The 17,812-nt window shown below is 34.8% G+C and overlaps 1 protein-coding gene across 1 annotated transcript in view; it reads right to left on the bottom strand.

Moving 5' to 3' along the window:
• CFAP91 (cilia and flagella associated protein 91) overlaps positions 1–17,812 on the bottom strand; it is a 72,190-nt gene that overhangs the window by 53,758 nt on the left and 620 nt on the right. The window contains exons 2-7 of the mRNA XM_079155371.1: positions 14,732–14,808; positions 14,134–14,288; positions 12,891–12,974; positions 11,722–11,778; positions 6,463–6,644; positions 1,078–1,255 (exon numbers count right to left, since the gene is read on the bottom strand). Of these exons, the coding sequence (XP_079011497.1) occupies positions 1,078–1,255; positions 6,463–6,644; positions 11,722–11,778; positions 12,891–12,974; positions 14,134–14,288; positions 14,732–14,808 (733 nt within the window). The remainder of the gene's footprint in view (positions 1–1,077; positions 1,256–6,462; positions 6,645–11,721; positions 11,779–12,890; positions 12,975–14,133; positions 14,289–14,731; positions 14,809–17,812) is intronic.

The raw sequence follows: 17,812 nt of genomic DNA, 5'->3' as shown, positions 1-17,812 counted from the left end.
TTGCAAGCTTTTACCAACACATCACATATTCTAGATTCAGGCTTAATAAGAAGGTGTTGTGGAGGTTCAGTGGAGGTTGGGGGAGAACATATTTTGAATTCTCCACCAAGCCGAGTCCCTAACTCTCTTGGTCCCTAACTCCCTTGTATGTAAGGGGCCTTAGTAGCATTGCTATGAACAATAAGGGCTTCAGCATGGCCTAGAATAAAGGACAACCTTAACAAGTACCCTTCCTTTCTTGCTTGTTAGGGAATTGTAATTTTTGATACTATAATTTCTCATCTTTTCTACATATCAGCAATAATCTCATTACCAAAAATATGTCAGTTACAATGACTGATGTGCCTTGGCATATTGTTATTTATCCATACTGTCATGTATGCTCATCTTTTAATGGAAGCATTTCAATTCTTCCTTTCAAATAGGAAATGCCTCATTGCCTACAGCTATAACCCCTGACATCCTGACTGTGAATCCAGTGTTGGGGGACTAAGGGACAGGACTACTAGGAGGCTGGTCCGTGGGTAAGGAAAAGGGCCAAGGCCTAGGGACATTGGCACTGGGAATGAACACAAAGGGAGAGTTTGAATGATGCTCTGAAGAAGTCAGCAAGATTCTGCAACAATCTAGATAGACAATAAAGAAAAAAAATAAAGAGGGCTGGGGTTGTGGCTCAGTGGTAGAGTACTTGCTTAGCATGCGTGAGGCACTGGGTTTGATTCTCAGCACTGCATATAAATAAATAAAATAAAGGTCTATCAACATCTAAAAATTTTTAAAAGAAAAATCAGAGATGCTCTGAAGGAGTTGCTGACATTGGGGTTCCATGCTGAACTTCACACACCAGGAGGGCATGACACCTTTTCATGTTACTGGAGAGAAATTTATAGAGAGCTCCTCCAGTACATCAGGGGGCAGAGATTGCTCCTGAAAGAACCAGAAACCCTATTTTTTTATCTCCATAGGTTGAGATTGCTTCTAGGCCCAGGCATTTGGGAAACTGATTTACAGATGAAAAGAAGTACAAACATAACTCCCATCAGTGCAGGATAAGTATCTGGATGGTAGGTAACATACTTTTCAATCTCCTGCTCTCTAAAGGCCCACTCCTTCCTCTCCATTGCATTCATCATCCTCCTCCTCTTCTCAAACTGGCGGATGTCATCCAGAGGGGGAAGAGTGGCTTCCCAAGCACGCTTCTCCCGGGCTCGTTCTATCATCTCCACCTCAGCCTGTCCTGCTGGAAGACCTCGACCTGGAGGATGAAACATCCCACCTTAGAAAGCAGAGGGCAAACCCATTACTGCCAGGGTATAATTTACTCCCTTTCACTTCCGATCTTCTTCCCTAAATTCAAGGGTTGTGACAGGACACCATGATACAGGAATGCCTTCTAGATGTGCCTCTTGGCTTGTTCTGTTGGTGCCCTGCACTGCCTCTTGCTCATAACTGAGCCATAAGATGTGGTGAGCGCCTCTAAACGTGACCTTGATTTAGTCCATCATCTTTCTGGGACCAAAAGTTGATACAGAAAATGGGGACTAAAACAAGTTTCCTTTGATCATTGAACCCCAATAAACCAACCTTTGGTTTATTTTCATTTAAAAATAATTACAGAAAAGTATAAAGAAATAAATAAGTCCTATTTCTATTAAATATAATAAACTACTTACAAAATTTATGCTTTATTTCAAATCTTTTGTTAGACTCACACTTGTAAAAGAACACATCATATAGGAATTTACTATCTCTTGTTTTTAAAATTAGTATAATATAGAAAAGGATAAAGTGCTATATTTCTGCCCTTTGTTTCCAGAAGCAATCACAGTGGGCATACTGTCAATGCACTTTTAGCTTTATGAGTGTGTGTAAAGAAACTTGTAAACCCATGTGCAAAATAATACATACACATGTTTATATACATATATATATATATATATATATATAATGATGTGTATTTTGTGTGGAGTTTTCTTTAGTAATTTTAAAAACAAAAAAGCATGAAAATAAAACTTTCAATACTCAGATTTAACAACTGCATACACATTTTGTCTCATATATTTTACCTGTTCTAACCAAAGAAATTAAAACATTTAAAATAAAGTTTACCAAGCACAAAGCCCTGGGTTTGATCCCCAGCATCGCTAAATAAATAAATAAATAAATAAAAATAAAGCTTGCCAACATATCAAGCCCCAATGCCTGTTTCCCTCTCTCAAATAAACACAAAAGAAATTTGCAACTCTCCTTCCAATCTTAGTATTTTATATACAGATTTATATATATCTAGATCTTGCAATATAAAGTTAACATTTCTTTAGAATTTAAAATATGCCATGCATGGGCTGGGGTTGTGACTCAGTGGCAAAGTGCTTGCCTAGCACAAGTGAGGCACTGGGTTCGATCCTTAGCACCACATATTAAAAAATAAATGAATAAAATAAAGCTCTATCAACATCTAAAAAAGATTTGTAAAAAATGCCATGCACTGATTTAATTCATTTAATCCTCCATTAAGCCCTATCATATAAATGTAATTACTCCTATTTTCCAAATGTAGAGACTGAGGGGTCAAAGGAGAAGTAACTTGTATAAGATCACAGCTGGTAAAAAGCAGAAATGAGGATTTGAAGACGGCAGTCTAAGCTTCGTGTAAGCTTCATGTTTTTATGCACTCCAGGACACTCTTTCTCTAATAAAAACAAATATGAACCAGAAACCAGATTTGATTCAAATATTAACAAAAAATGAACTATATATAAATAAAAGGCATATTGTTTTTATTTAATATTTATATACATCATCTTGTACTACCATTCTGAAACTTGTTTTTCTTTCTTTCTTTCTTTGCGGTGCTGGGGATTGAACCCAGGGCCTTGTGCTTGCAAGGCAAGCACTCTACCAACTGAGCTACATCCCCAGCCCACAAGCTTGTTTTTCTTATTCAACTTTGTTTTGGGGGCTTGGCCATACTCATTTAGCGAGATCTAGGACTTCATTACAATTTAAACCGTCTTTTCACATGAACATTTAGACTGCTTCTAATTTTTTGATTATGCACAATGCCACAACAAACATCCCTGTACTGGTCTCCTTGTGCCCATATGTGAGTTTCTCTAGGATTCTTAGAAGTGGAAATGCTAGAGTCTGGCAGTCAGATCATAAAACATGAGCATTTTAATTCAGGATACTGTCAAATTTACCCTCAGGAAGTATATTTTTGCTCATGCTTTCTGAGATTCCCTGCTGGTTCCTCCTCCAGTCCAAGTTCCTCACTTCCTCCCACACTGCTTCTGCCTAATCTTAGTTGCTTTTTGCAGTCCCTACAAATATTTAGTAGTTCATTGAGTATATATAATTTTTACTTTCCTGAAATGGAGTTTGTGGGAGTTCTGTTGTCCTTGTTGCTATTATATAATTTGGGGAAAGAGAAGAGAAAAAAATGTAAATTTATACAAGCACAGTTATATTCGGAGTAGGAATTTGAATTAGAATTGCTCGAAGGTATAAATTGTTCAGGGAAGAAATCAAATCTATTCAAGCATGAATTTTTCTGTTCACAAACATGGTGTGTCTCTGTTTTAATCATATCCTTGATTTTGAGCTTAAAGAACAATTTATAATTTTCTCAATAAATGCCTTAAAATGTATTTATTAAGTGATTTCCTAGGTATGTTGTCATTTGTTGCTATTACAAATGTGGTTTTTTCAATAATTTTGCTAATTAGATATTACTCTCATACAGGAAACCTAGCAGTGTTTGTATATTGATTTCATAATCAACTCTTTTCTTGTTCTGATAATTTATTTTACTAGGTTTTCCAAACAAGCACATTTGTCTGAAAATATAATTTTGATGTTTCTTTCTAATTCTCATAATTTTTTTTCTCTTACCTTACTGCATTGATTCAATGCTTCTCAACCAAGGTGCTATTGACAGATTTGGCAGACAGTGACTTCTTGTATGAGACAGTCCCATGAAGTACAGGATGTTTAGTGTCCGTGCCAAATTATTCCCTACACCCCATTCCATATGCTAAAGGCCTGAAGCACTTCTTAATCATTATTACATTTAAAAATACCACCCATACTTCTAAATGTCCCTGGCTGGGCAGGAATCATAGCCCAGCTCACTAAACTCTAGGATAGGATCTTCTCTACACATTGCTATGAGATGGTGGAGATGAGGATATCCTTTTTTTGAGGATAAAGTTTCAAGAGTTTTGCCTTTGGTATTATGTTTACTAAAGGTTGTAGAGATTTTTTTTTATTATTGAATTTCTAAGTTTCCTCTGCTTCCAATTTATTTTGAGTTTGTATCATGAATGAGCACTGAATGTTATCAAATACTTTTTCTGCATCCAGTAAAGCATGTTTCCTTTTCTGTTAAAATTATAAATTACATGGTTGATTTTCTGAAGTTGTAAAAACTTGAATTTTGCTGACTAACCCACTTGGTTACAATGTCACCCTTTTAAAATACAGCAAAATTTGATTGGTGGTATGTTATTTAGAATTTTTTGCATATATTCTATACCTAAGATTGACTGTAATTTTCCCTTCAAGTACTGTCCTTATTCAATTTTCAAGTCAAATCTAAACTATTCATACAATAAATATATTAACTTTCATTCTCTCTCTCTTTGCCAAAGGAATTTGCAAAAACAAGAGTTTATGAGATCCTTGAAAAAGTGGCAAACACCTGCAAAACTATTTAGGCCTGGTGCTCTTATATTTTTTCCTTCTTAGCAAGTAATTTCTTTAGTTATTTATCTATTCTTAAAACCAACTTCTTTAAAAATTGCATTTTTTTAAATACAGCAAAAGATATGCATTGTATTCTCTTACATTTCTTACATCCTTTAATACTCTGTATTTGCATCATTTTTCTTGATGCTTCCTACAAGAGGCTTGGTTTTATTATTAGACTTTATCAAAAAATTACTTTATGGTCCTAACAAGCCATTTCTTTTGCCTTTTTCAAAGCTCTAGTTATTAATTTCTGATTTTAATTTCATTATTTACTTAAGCTGTGAAGATTAAATGAGTTAGAAATGTAAAGCACGATTGCCACTGTTCTTGGTACATAGTAATGAGCACTCAACTTTTGTCCTGAGTGTCATCCTTTTTCACTATGTCTTTTTTCATATATCTGTTTGTAAACTTTTTATTAATGCATATCATAAGTATAGAAAGGTGAAAAATGAGTATCTCCTATAACGACACCCAGATCAAGGAATGCAATGTTACCCAAACTGTAGAGTTCCCATCAGACTCCCTTCCCAGCATCTACCTGCCCCAAGAGAAGTCATCCTCATGCCTAACAGATTACTTTAGTTTTTGTTGTTTCTGAGTCTGATACAAATGGAATCACAATGTAGGTGCTCTTTCCTATCTTACTTCTTTCTTCAGCATTATATATGTGAGATTCACCAGGTGGTTATATATAATTGTACTTCTATTCTCATTATTATACACATATTCCATTGTGTAGAATATACCATATTTTATTCATCTATTCTATGGTTGTTGGACATTTGAAATGTTTTCACTTTGGAGTCATTATGAATAGTGTACCATGAACACTTTTTTTTGTACATGCCTTTTGGTAAACACACAAGGATTTCTGTTGGAATTATGTGTTTGTTTTTCTTTGGTATACACCTAGGAAATTTCTGGGTTGTAGCTGTAAGCACATTTCATAAATGAATTTATTTAATCCTTGTAATATCCTTTAAGATAGCTTTATTATGTATGAAAATTTCTTTATTTCACCTTCATTCCTTAATATTTTGGCTGGTAAAAAATTCTAGATCTGCAATTATCTTACCATATCTTAAATATAATACTACAAAATGTCAATCTGCTTTTAACCCTTTGTGGGTAATCTCACTTTTTTCTCTAATAGTTTTTGTACTTTTTCTTCTATTAGCAGTAGATGTGAATTCTTAAATATTTATCCTTCTCAGTACTCAGTGCAATTTTTCTTTGTGAGGGTTCATGCCTCTCTGCAGTTCTGGGGAATTCTGGACCATTATCTTTTGCTGCACTGCTTCTTTATCATTCCCTCTATTCTCACTTTCTGAAGATTATAATGCCATTTTCCATGACTCTTTTACCTTGCTTTACCTCTGTATGTTGCATTCTGGAATTCGTCTTCATTTTTTCACATATCTGTTGGCCATTTGTATGTCTTCTTTTGAGAAATGTCTACTAGAGTTCTTTGCCCACTTTTTACTAGGCTTACTATTTTCTAGTTATTGAATAGTTTGAGTTCCTTGTATATTTTGGATATTAGCCCTTTATCCAATATATGATTTGTAAATATTTTCTCTCAGTCTGTGGGTTATCTCTTCACTCTATAAGCCAGAGTTGCCTGTATGTGTGTAATTTTCGGAACTCAATAGTGTGAATGGTGATTGTACTGTCATCTACAAATATTCAAGAGAATTACTAACTTACCCCAAGTCAGAGTAGCCAGGGTCAAGAGCTCAGGGATAGTGTCCTGGCATACTACATATTCTGGAGAGTATGGATCTGTTTGAACATCAGCATCCCTATAAACAGTCTGAGTGCCCACAGTAGATTTCGAAGGGATGGTTGGGTACTTAGAAGGAACAGGAGGAAAAATATATGGTTCTGTCCTAAAAGGAAAAAATTAGTTTAAAAATTGAGACTTAATATGATCATTTAAAGTACTATATAATCATGTAGAAATAAATTCTTCAGTTTCACTAAGTCTCTTTATCCTTTAAATGCTGATAGGCACAAAGTTATAAATCCACTCTAACCAGGATTATGCTCCCAAACCCTGCTAGAATTATCTTCTTATTCTCACTTCTGCCTAGAAACTGAGTGGGAATAAATGCCTTGGTCTACACCCCAAAGTGTGCATTTATCTGGTGTTATTGGGCAATGCTGGAGTACAGAGCTATAAAAGATGGATTCTAGGATGCTGTACAGTACTTCTGAACCTATTCAGAATTGCTAAGTTCCCTGGTTTCTTCTCTGTTTTCAGTCACCCACACACCAATTTCAGTCATTTCTCTCTAGAAATACAGGAGTAGTGGAAAGAGAAGGGATGTTTTCTGAGAAGGAAGGAAGCAAGCTTGTCAGTCAGCCAGCCTGCCTCTTTCTGAATAGATGACTTAATAATTAATGCCAGGATAACTCGGTGTTAACCGAGTGAAAAATTTACCTAATCCCTTACACAAAAATTAACCCCAGATCATTTAAAAATGTAAAGTAAAAATGAGACTATAAAAGCACTTATAGAGCTGGGCGCTGTGGGGCACACCTGTAATCCCAGACTGGGAGACTGAGACAGGATGGTTGAGAGTCAAAGCCAGCCTCAGCAATTTAGCGAGACCATAAGCAACTCAGCGAGAGACCCTGTCTCTAAAATACAAAATAAGGGCTGTCTCTAAAATACAAAATGTGACTCAGTGGCTAAGTGCTCCTGAGTTCAATTCCCAGTACAAAAAAAAAAACCAAAAAACAAAAAACAAAAAAAAAAAACCCCACTAATAGAAAGTAAAGGTCTTTTTAAGCATGGTCCAAACATCAGAAACTATAAAAGAAATGGCCATAGAATGAAGAGTAAGTTTAAACTTCTGTATTTCAAAATATCACAATTTTAAAAGGTGAATGAAAAAGTTGGAAACAGGTTTTGGAAATAGGTTGTGCATATATATGACAAAAAGTTGAGAAGTCTTTTACATAAAAAGCCCTTAAGAATCAATAAGAAAATTGAATAATCCATAGAAAAATGGTAGATAAACACAAAACAAAAAAATAAAACTTTTAGCAGGTGAAAAGATAATGAACCATAAATAGCAATCAAAGAAAAGTAAATCAAAACAGAGAGAAGCTATTTTATTATGTAAGCAAAGATTTTAAAAGATTGAAAGTACCTAGCATTGATGAAGTTATGAAAAAATGGGCATTCTTGCAAAGTATTGATGGAAATACAAACAGCTGGAAATACAAATACAACTGGCTGACAGGTAATTTATCAATATATAGCAAACCCTTAAATACTTTTTGCTCCAGCAATTGTACCCCTAGAAATTTACTCTGGGAAATAATTTGACAAATGTACAAGGGTACAAAGATTTATATGCATACATGTTCACAAAGTCCCATATAAGCGTAAAAAATTAGAAACCTAGATGATCACAAGCAAAAGAATAATTGTTAAAAACTATGGCACATTCATAATGAAATCTATGCAACTGCTCAAAGTAATACTATAATCTATAATTACAAATATGCAAAAATATTCATGGTTCATTATAAAGCAGGAAAAAGATACTATTAAACAGAATATATAATAGAATTCCAATTTTACGTTTTTAAAAACTGTACTTTTATACATAGAGAAATGCCTAGATGAAAATATAACACAATAATAGTAATTAGCACAAAAAATTGAGTTTTATGGCCAAAAGAAAAATAATAGTAATAGTTCTGGAGAGAATTGCAGAGAGAATTTTTTCATCTTTATAGTTTTCTAAATTTTCTTTTTTAACATGTGAACATGTGTGGTGTTTGTTTTAAAATAAGAAAAAAAAACATAGCCACTTTCATTTTTTTAAAAGTTTTTTTTTTCCCAGTTAGTAGAAGCACTGGTTAAATTACATAAATAATCAATAACTAAAGATAAGGGCCAGGGGCTAAGGGTATAGCTCAGTGGTAGAGTGCCTGCCTACTTTGTGTGAGACCTGGGCTGGATCCCCAGCACCACAAACAAAACAGAACAAAAACAAAAAGATATTTCCATTTTAAAGAACAGAGGTAGTACAGCATATTCAATGACTTAACTCTAAGAAAAAAGGAATTTCAAGCCAGTTAGAAAGAAGTACTTATTTGGAGGTTCAACCTGTGAAGGAACAAATACTTTGCAATCAGTTTTCCAGCAGTTGCTGTGATTTCCTAACATGTGTAGACAATATAGGTATTTATGGCTTCTTAAGTTTTCAGCAGAAATAATTTTATTACAAAATCCTAGTTGAGAAAATAACTAGCTTTATACTATCCCAGATTACATGAAAATTTACTATCATACTATGGGACTAAGGAACAGAGTTACTTTAGATTAGGTAAAGGGGAGTGAAAGAGGGGAGGGGGTATAGGGGCAGAAAGGACAGTAGAATGAATCAGACATTATTACCCAGTGTACATATATAACTATATGATTGGTGGGATTCTACATCATGTATAACCAGAAGAATGAGAAATTATACTCCATTATATATGATGATTAAAATGCATTCTACTGTCATGTAAAACTAATTAAAACATCTAAAAATTTTTAAAAGAGAATATTTATTCCAAAATAAATAATTATTCATTTGGACCATTTTATCAAATTATGATAAGGTCTTAGATTATGATAAGGTCTAATGAATTCTTCTGACAAAGTTTTCTGATGGTTAGTGTAGACGTGCCCAAGAAAGAGATGCAATAGAGGAATGCTACTTTGATAGGACTTCTGCATTTAATACATAATTTTCTAACTGATTTATTGTTTCTAACCTAAGCTTTCCCCCCACTTGGTTTTAGGGAGCGTAAAATATGAATGAGAAAGAACAATGATCTCTTTCAACCTCCTCCTCAGGACTCAGACCCAAAAAACTCCCCCATCTACTTTTTGCTTGACCTGACCCCTGCTCTGTTCCAGCCCATTGTCTTGGTCACATACTCTGGCTTGGTAATCCTGGCAGCAGCCACTGCAGCTCTGTTGGCCCTCCTCCTCTCCCACAGCCCACGTACCAGGGGCCCTCACTGTCTGCCACACCCAGTCTTCTAGATTTTCCCTCCCAGATCCAACAGAGGGGCATACAAAGAGAGACTTCATTGAATGTTTTCAGAGTATTAACTTCTTATTCTCAATGCCAAGATGTTTACACAGAATCAAAAGATCCAACAGCCAGTATGAAAAGGCTGTAGCTGGAGAAGGCCAGCTGCTCCTACTAACACAGGTGGCACTTTCTTCACTGCTCAGAAACTCAAACCTGCCAGGATTCAGAGATGGCTTTGCTCAGAAATACTGATTCATTCTTTTAAAACTTCTATAGTAAAAACTTTGAGCATGCCAATGTCATGGTTTATCTTTTGGAAAGAATGTTTATTCCTATGTCATTGATACTTAGGAAGGAGCAGAAGAAACATGTTGTTAAGCACTGTAGGCCTTGACCTCCCTATAATCTAACAATGGTTATATGAGAGGCAATTATGACCTCCAAAGTAGAAGGTCCATGAGTCTGCTTCTAAAATATTGCCAGAGGGATCTATAGGGATCTACCCATCTCATAGCTCCCCCTTTGCTCACACAAAGCATTTCATACAAGAATGCATCTCTCCCTGATAAGCTGGCACCTGACAAAGTTGCTCCATCTGGGAAGAGCAGAGAATCTATTCTCTATCTCACAGTCTTTAAAAAAAAAAAAAAAAAAAAAAATCAAGGGAGAAGTAGGATCCTATTTGGCATTTATTTTGAGGATTATAGATATTTTATAACATATGTCTTATTCACATTAAGAATAACTACATCCTTTAAATGTATGCTTGAAGCCTAGTCCTAAACACTTTTCTATTCAGAATTTGAAATCTAAAAAAAAGGCATCTTTTCCTGAACATATCATGAATATACTTTCTTTTTCATCACAGAGAAATAATAAGGTATGTTAACACAGGAAAAAGTATAGCAAAAGGTAGATTTTCAGTGTAGTGCTCTCCCTAAACTGCTGCTTGACCCTAAATTATTAAAGATATCTGTCCCAGATTCAGCCCTTGAATTTTACTCCTCTCACTGTGGTTCAATTCTTTGTGCAAGAAAAACTATATTTTACTTATCTTGGTATATCACATTGCCTTGTATAGGTTAAATGATTATTAAAATATAAAATTCTAGGATTCCAAAAAATTCTTTAATTTATTAGTTTTCCTGATAAAATGTTGAAGAATCATCATCAAATAAGTGTGTGTTTCAGGGAAGCAAAAGAGGACATTTAAAGAATTTTCAACTTTTTTTTCTCTTAATCATAACTGCTATGGTTTGAATATACGTCTCATCCAAACTTCATGTTGAAACTCAATTCCCATTTTAATAATATTGACAAGTGGGGTCTGTTTTGGAAATGATGAGTCCTCATGAGTGGATCTGGTACCTTACAAAAGAGTGGGAGGTAATTAACGTTAAGGTCCTTTTTGTCCTTCCACCTTTCATAGTGTGAGAACATAGCATTTGCTCCTCCAGCCAAGTAAGAACAGAGCAAGTCCTCACCAGACACTAAATGCTAGTGCTTTGATCTTGGACCCCACCCCAGTGTTCAAAACTATGAGAAATAAATTTCTATTATGTATAAAATACCCATTCTGTGGTATTTTATTATAGTACTTAAATGGACTAAGACAACAACTCATAATAAGAAATACGTTTTATATATATTTTTATATATCATTATATACATAAAAACACGCATATATCTATCTTAAAAGGTATAGCAAAGAACAACTCTCCTTAATATGTCTGATACTTTATTTTCTATTCTGTTGTTTATTTTTTAAATGCTTCTCATGACCCACTAGAAAATTCCACACTTTCCAATGTTCATGATTTGCAGTTTGAAAAATATTGATTTAGAGAACTATCTTCTAACAGCAAACACTGAAGTAAATAACAAATCAAACGAGAGTTTTGAAATAATGGTCACTTACTTGGTTGCTGCAAAAACAACATTGAGTGGCATATGTTGATAAAAGGGAAGGAAGGGCCTGGGAGGAAAAAGGAAAACAGATGTGTGGGAATTTTGCATTTTGCATTTCTTCTAATTTTAATATCTGTTTCTTAAAATCTTTGAATATCCCTGTAAGAATAATACTCAAACTTTGGCATATATAAAATCACGAGGGAAGGAAGAAGGTTCACATTTAAAATGCACATTCTCTGGTCTGGCCCAGCAGACTCAGTAGCTGTAGAGCACAGCCAATGAATGTACATTCTCAGAAGGCACGCCAGTATCTTCTCTGCAATGGCAAACAAGCCACGATTTTAGAAAATGCTCTCTACTTGAGCTTCAGTCTGCCATTAGCCCCAGCAAGTTCTTGAGTTCCCTGGGACATTTTGAAAATCCCAATGACTTAGTAAAGCATCCCCCTTTCCTCCCAAAAAAGTCTAGGAATTGAATATGCTTGAGTTAAGAAGTTAACATTTCTCTGAAAAAGTCAGCATCAGAAAAGTTCCATAAGGCAGCTGCTCATAAATAATAACATGGATTAGAAGTTTACTTTCTCAAAGAAGCTTATGCAGATGTGGTACCAAGACTGTTTTTTTAACCTACATAACACCTACAGGAAAATTCCCATCTCATTTTAATTAGGGTATATAATTATTACATGACATTGGTCTCAGATGAAATAAAGTGATTCTTTTTACTGTGTCGGTTTTGGCAATGTTCATACAGACAGCAAACGTTGACCATTTGAATACTTCTTAAACAATTTTCCCTGCTCTACAATTTCACGGTATCTCTGCCGTCTTCAGTTGATGACTTCATTTTGCTTGCAAATATACAATCTTAGTTGCAATTAGTACCTCTAAAGTTAGGCAGGCTTAGTTGGACTCTCAGCTCTGTCACAAGCTAGCTAGCTCATTGACTTTGAGTAATTTGTTTCTCCTCTCAGTTTCAGCTTCATTATTGGTAAAATGGAGGTAATATGTATCTTATGCTACATTTCTGCTGTAAAGATTAGACAACATGTATGTAAAGCACTTAAAGTGGTGCCTGGTGTACTGCATGAACTTAAAATGGCAGCTGCTATCATTATTGTAAAGGGATTTTCTAACAATGTCAAGCCTTAAATGTTCATTAACCATTACTTTGTACCTGTCAAAGTACTTATAGCGATTCTTTCCAGTAACATCAGGATCTTCGATAATTTCTTTAGGTATCTGAAAAGAAGTGCCCATTCTAAAAGGAAGCAGGAAAATATTATTCAAGTGTATTATTTCCACCTATAATTTCTACTTAACATTTCTACATCTATAGAGTATGAGTATTTCATAGTGACAGGGAAGTCTTTGTATCATGCACTTAACTGTCCTAGATTTTAGACTATCCATGATTATTTCCTGTAAGCCAGAAAACAAGGACTTAGTAACAGGGAGTAAGGGTTTGGAAATTGGTATATTTGTGAAATCCTGCATATAAAAACACCCACTTTTAATTAAAAGCACATGAGGATAACAAAATTCCAGAAGCATTATTTGTTAATTTACTAAATATGAACTTGTAAGTCATTCTAAGAAAAGCAATGATTTCAAGAGTAAGGTGTTTTGGCTGTAAGTCTCCAAAAAATATTTTAGACACTAGCAGAAAAGAGCACTTGCAATTTCCAAGATGGATCAAAGTAACAAAAACTCAGTCATTCCTATCTTTGGTGGAAAGTTTTCAATGACTGTACATATATTCCTACCAAACTTCAGGTAATTCTCAGAAGGCATACCAGTCTTTCCCTGCAAAAGACAAACAAGCTATGATTTCAGAAACTACCGTGTACTTGGGCTTCAGGGGTCATTAGCCCCAGCAAGCTCCCCAGTTCCCTGAGATATTCTGACATTCCCAGTGACTTAATTTAAAGCATTCTCTCCCCAAATCTAGGAATTGAATATGCTTTAGTTAAGAATTTCACATTTTTCAGGCATGTAGCTCAGTGGTAGAATGCTTGCCTAGCACATGTAAGGCCCTAAGTTCTATCACCATGAAACACACACACACACACACACACACACACACAATTTAACATTTCTCTGAAAAAAAATCAGTATCAAGATATTCCCATAAGAAGGTTGCTCACAAATAATAATTTGTAGGTTAGTGATTTACATATATATTTTTTTCATGTCAACCTTCTGAGAACTTCTAACCAATAAATGTACAACCCTTGCTCCTTAAACAAGCTTTTTCTTTTTTTTTTTTGAAAAAAAAGAAAAAAAGGTTTTAACAAGATAATTTGGCCCAGGTAAACATTACAACCATACATTTTTAAGTAATGCAGAGTAAATACATCAAAATTTTAAAAAATAAAAACACACAAGTATTCTTAGGAGCTGGAGCCACTGACACTTACGTGGAAAGCTGCCAGAGGACTTCTTTGTGCTGCTCAAGTCCCCTCCATTCTCGACTGATGAATGCTGGAACAGGATCGGACTTGCTCCAATACTGAGAATATCTTGGATAATGAATTAGGTTGCTGAACATGGTTCTAAATCTGGGAACTTTTTTCTAATGTTAGGAAAGGCAAGAAGGGAGAAAAAGGACACAATTACACCATCAGATTTTTAAAGCATTTTAATTATATTGTAAACTTTCTAAAAATGGTACACAATGAATATTGGGGAAAGAATTGTTGGTAAATGCAATAGACTATTGCTAAAAAGATGCCCAGAAAATTGATGACAATGGCCGTTTATGTGGCAGGGCTAGAATTAGTTCATACTGCATATGCTTTCAGACTACTTGCATTTGCTCAACTGAAATAAATTAACGAATGGCTCTTGTATTCACAAGAATCAAGATGCCTTGCCCCTGGACAAAAATAGCAAAGCAACTTCTGCAGACCTGAAAATTCAGTGGAGATCTGATGATTAGTCAATCTAATTAAAGTGGTTAGCCATGCTAGATAGTTCAGATTCATTAGGTTGCCTTAGTAGATGAATTAGACATACCAGTCGGCTCCGAATCAGGGTGGTTTGAATATTTGCCCGCATGTGGTCTTTCTCACTTGACACAATAAACAATGGATCTGAGGAAAAAAATAATAAAGTACCATAAGGAATAGAAAATATATTCTCCTGGGTGAGAATACTAACAAAGCAACATAATTTCTTTTTTTCTTTCTTTCTTTCTTTCTTTTTTTTTTTTTTTTTTTTTTTTTTTTTTTTTTTTTTTTTTTTTTGAGATGGAGTTCTCATTATGTTGCCCAGACTAGCCCTGAACTCCTGGGCTCAAACCATCCTCCTGTCTTAGCCTACCAAGTAGCTGGGACTATAGGTATGTTACACCATGGCTGCTTGTAATTTCTCAATTGGAAAACAAATTAGAAAGTTTAGATATTGCCTAACTCTGTAACAGTTAATGGCCCTATTATTCAATCCTATCTACCAGTGAGAATTTGTTAGATCCATTTCTTTCCTGTGTAGTCCAAGTCAGTTTATGAAATTGGAATGCAAAAATAAAGCAGAGCATTTTTACAAGCACAATATCCTAAAAAGCTCTCTTCTTTCCTATGAACAAACTTCTTTCTGGGTCCAGGTAGTCCGGAAAATACTTCAAGAGGGAAGATGTTATACATACATAAGCACTATGCCCAGTTACAAGTGAAAGAAACATTAAATTTAGATACTTTTTTTATATTCAGTGTACTGAGAAGAGGCAAATATGGTGCCTCAGAATTGGTAGACATGGTAAGGAACTATCAACCTCAAATAAGACCATCTAGCTTCAGAATGCACTCCTTAAGTTTACAAGTACTGTACACTGATAATGGGCCTAAGTTATCACTCTGAAGTTCAATAGAAGATTAACCTGCTATTATAAGAACTTACTTGTTAGGTATATCTTTAATGATGAAGCGTACTAGTGATTGATTATATCATCCATTAAAATGAACCAATTTGACACTGAACTCATAAGCAGCCTTCAGAGAGACACTTGATTTCCCAAGTAGATTTATCTCTGGGGAAATAATACCCTAGCAACTGGATGACATATATTTCTTCATAGAATAAACTGGTATTGTGACTTTAGAAGTAAGTCTGTTTTGAATTTGGGTAATATGAGTCAATTCTTAAAACCTAACAACTCTGTGGTTACCCAACAAGAACAACTTGCTGGATGTAGTCATCTGATATTTCCATCAAGACTGAAAATCCTCAAGGACCTCAGGCTCCCATTTCCCTTCATACAACAAATGTGTTTTGATGGGCTATGTCCTAGGTGCTTGGACTACATCCATCAACAAAAAGATTTTTAAAATCTAACTTCATGGGAAACATATTAAACAACAAACATAATAAATGAGGAATTATGTAATACGTTAGATTTGGAGGATAACAAAAGTGCCATTTTTAAAAAGAGAAGATCAGAGTAAGGTAGACTGGGTTGCAATTTTAAATTTGAAAATTCCATTGAGAACATAACATGTAAGGAAATTGAAGGTGAGGGAGTTTGCTATATGGATATTTGGAGGAAGTGCATTCTAAGAGAGAAAATGCTAGATGAAAGGCCCTAGGATGAAAGCATGACTGATATGTTGGAGAATGACAGAGACCAGAATGAATGAAGCAGAATGATGGAAAGAACAGTAGGTAAAAAGTGAGGGAAATTACCAAGAGGCTAGATCCCACAGGGCTTCTTAGGTAACAGTTAAGGAGCTTGGAGGTGTTCATATTTGTATCACCGACCCCCATACCTACCTTCCCAGTTTTTTTCTATCAGATGGAAACCAGACCCAAAGTCAACAAACTTACTGGTTGGTCAGCATCAATCTTATTTCTCATTTAAGTCTTCAGTTAAGATAAATGAAGACTCGACTCTATACAATCCTTGGTGAGCTTTAGGATCAAGCGGTCATTTAGAGTACTATGCCAAACCCTGTCCTAGTAAGAGAAATCCACACAAAAGTGGCTGTCAGATGGAAAAAGGAAGCACATACATGGAAAGGATGCACATGCCAGATAAAATACAGAGAGCTAGAGTTGCCAGCTAAATCTGAATTTCAAATAAGCAATTAATAATTCTTTAATACAAATAAGTCTCAAATATTGCATGAGATGGAAAATTTATACTAAAATATTATATGTTATTCTTGAAATTCCAATTTAGCTATGCATCTTCTATTTTTATTTGCTAAATCTGGCAATGCTGATAGGGTAAAAGACCATAAGGTCAAAGAAAGAAAGCAGGAGAAAATGGCATATTAGTATTTACTTTTCCTGTCCAGGTTCTAGACTGTTCTGATTATACTTTGCTCTTGCATGAGACTGTCCGTTTTACTGTTACAACACAAACTTTTACTTGACCTATTATAAATGGATTTCCAAGGGATATGAAAACACTTAGCAATCTCTCTACAAAAGAGACATTTAGAGATAAAACAAACAATAAGCTTAATAATCCTTCATCTTTATGGAACATGTTTATCTTCCTTTGTAAATTACCTTTGAAAGCAACATAGTGATATGTCTACAGGACGTTACTAGATTTATTTCATAAGAGGAAACCAAGAGAGAATGAAGAAAGTCACGGGCTAAAATATGTAAGCAATCATTACACAGCTCCTATCCAGTAAATGGGTACCCTACAGGTTACCATTCAAAGACAACTCTGGGAATCCCAAAGGCAACGCCGCGTGTTTGGAAATATGCTAGATTCATGCCAAAGGCTGGAGCTACTGAGGGCAAAACTGGAAAAAATCATGTTTTAACTTTTGTAACAAACCTAACAGTAAATTCAGTAATTCAATTAACGTTTATGAAGTACCTAGCATACGTCCCATCCTGAAATAGACTTGAGAAGGCTACAAAAATGTATAGAACAGAAATTTAAGGTCCAAAAGAGTTAGAACACAAGTGGAAAATCGGGGAATTAAAATAAACTGGAACTTTATTAGCCCTGGAGGAACCTGGTTCTTAAACAATGTTTAAATGGATAAGAAAAAGTTTAATTAAAAAAAAAAAAAACCGCTAAAATCAAAAGTGAGATAATCTGCAATCTCTTTACCTACAATGCAAAATTTGGAGCTGCCC

Source organism: Sciurus vulgaris, assembly GCF_902686455.1.
Source record: "Sciurus vulgaris genome assembly, chromosome: 10".
Lineage (NCBI taxonomy): Eukaryota > Metazoa > Chordata > Mammalia > Rodentia > Sciuridae > Sciurus > Sciurus vulgaris.
Note: the sequence above shows the minus strand (reverse complement) of the source record. Positions and strands in the feature narration are given on the sequence as shown.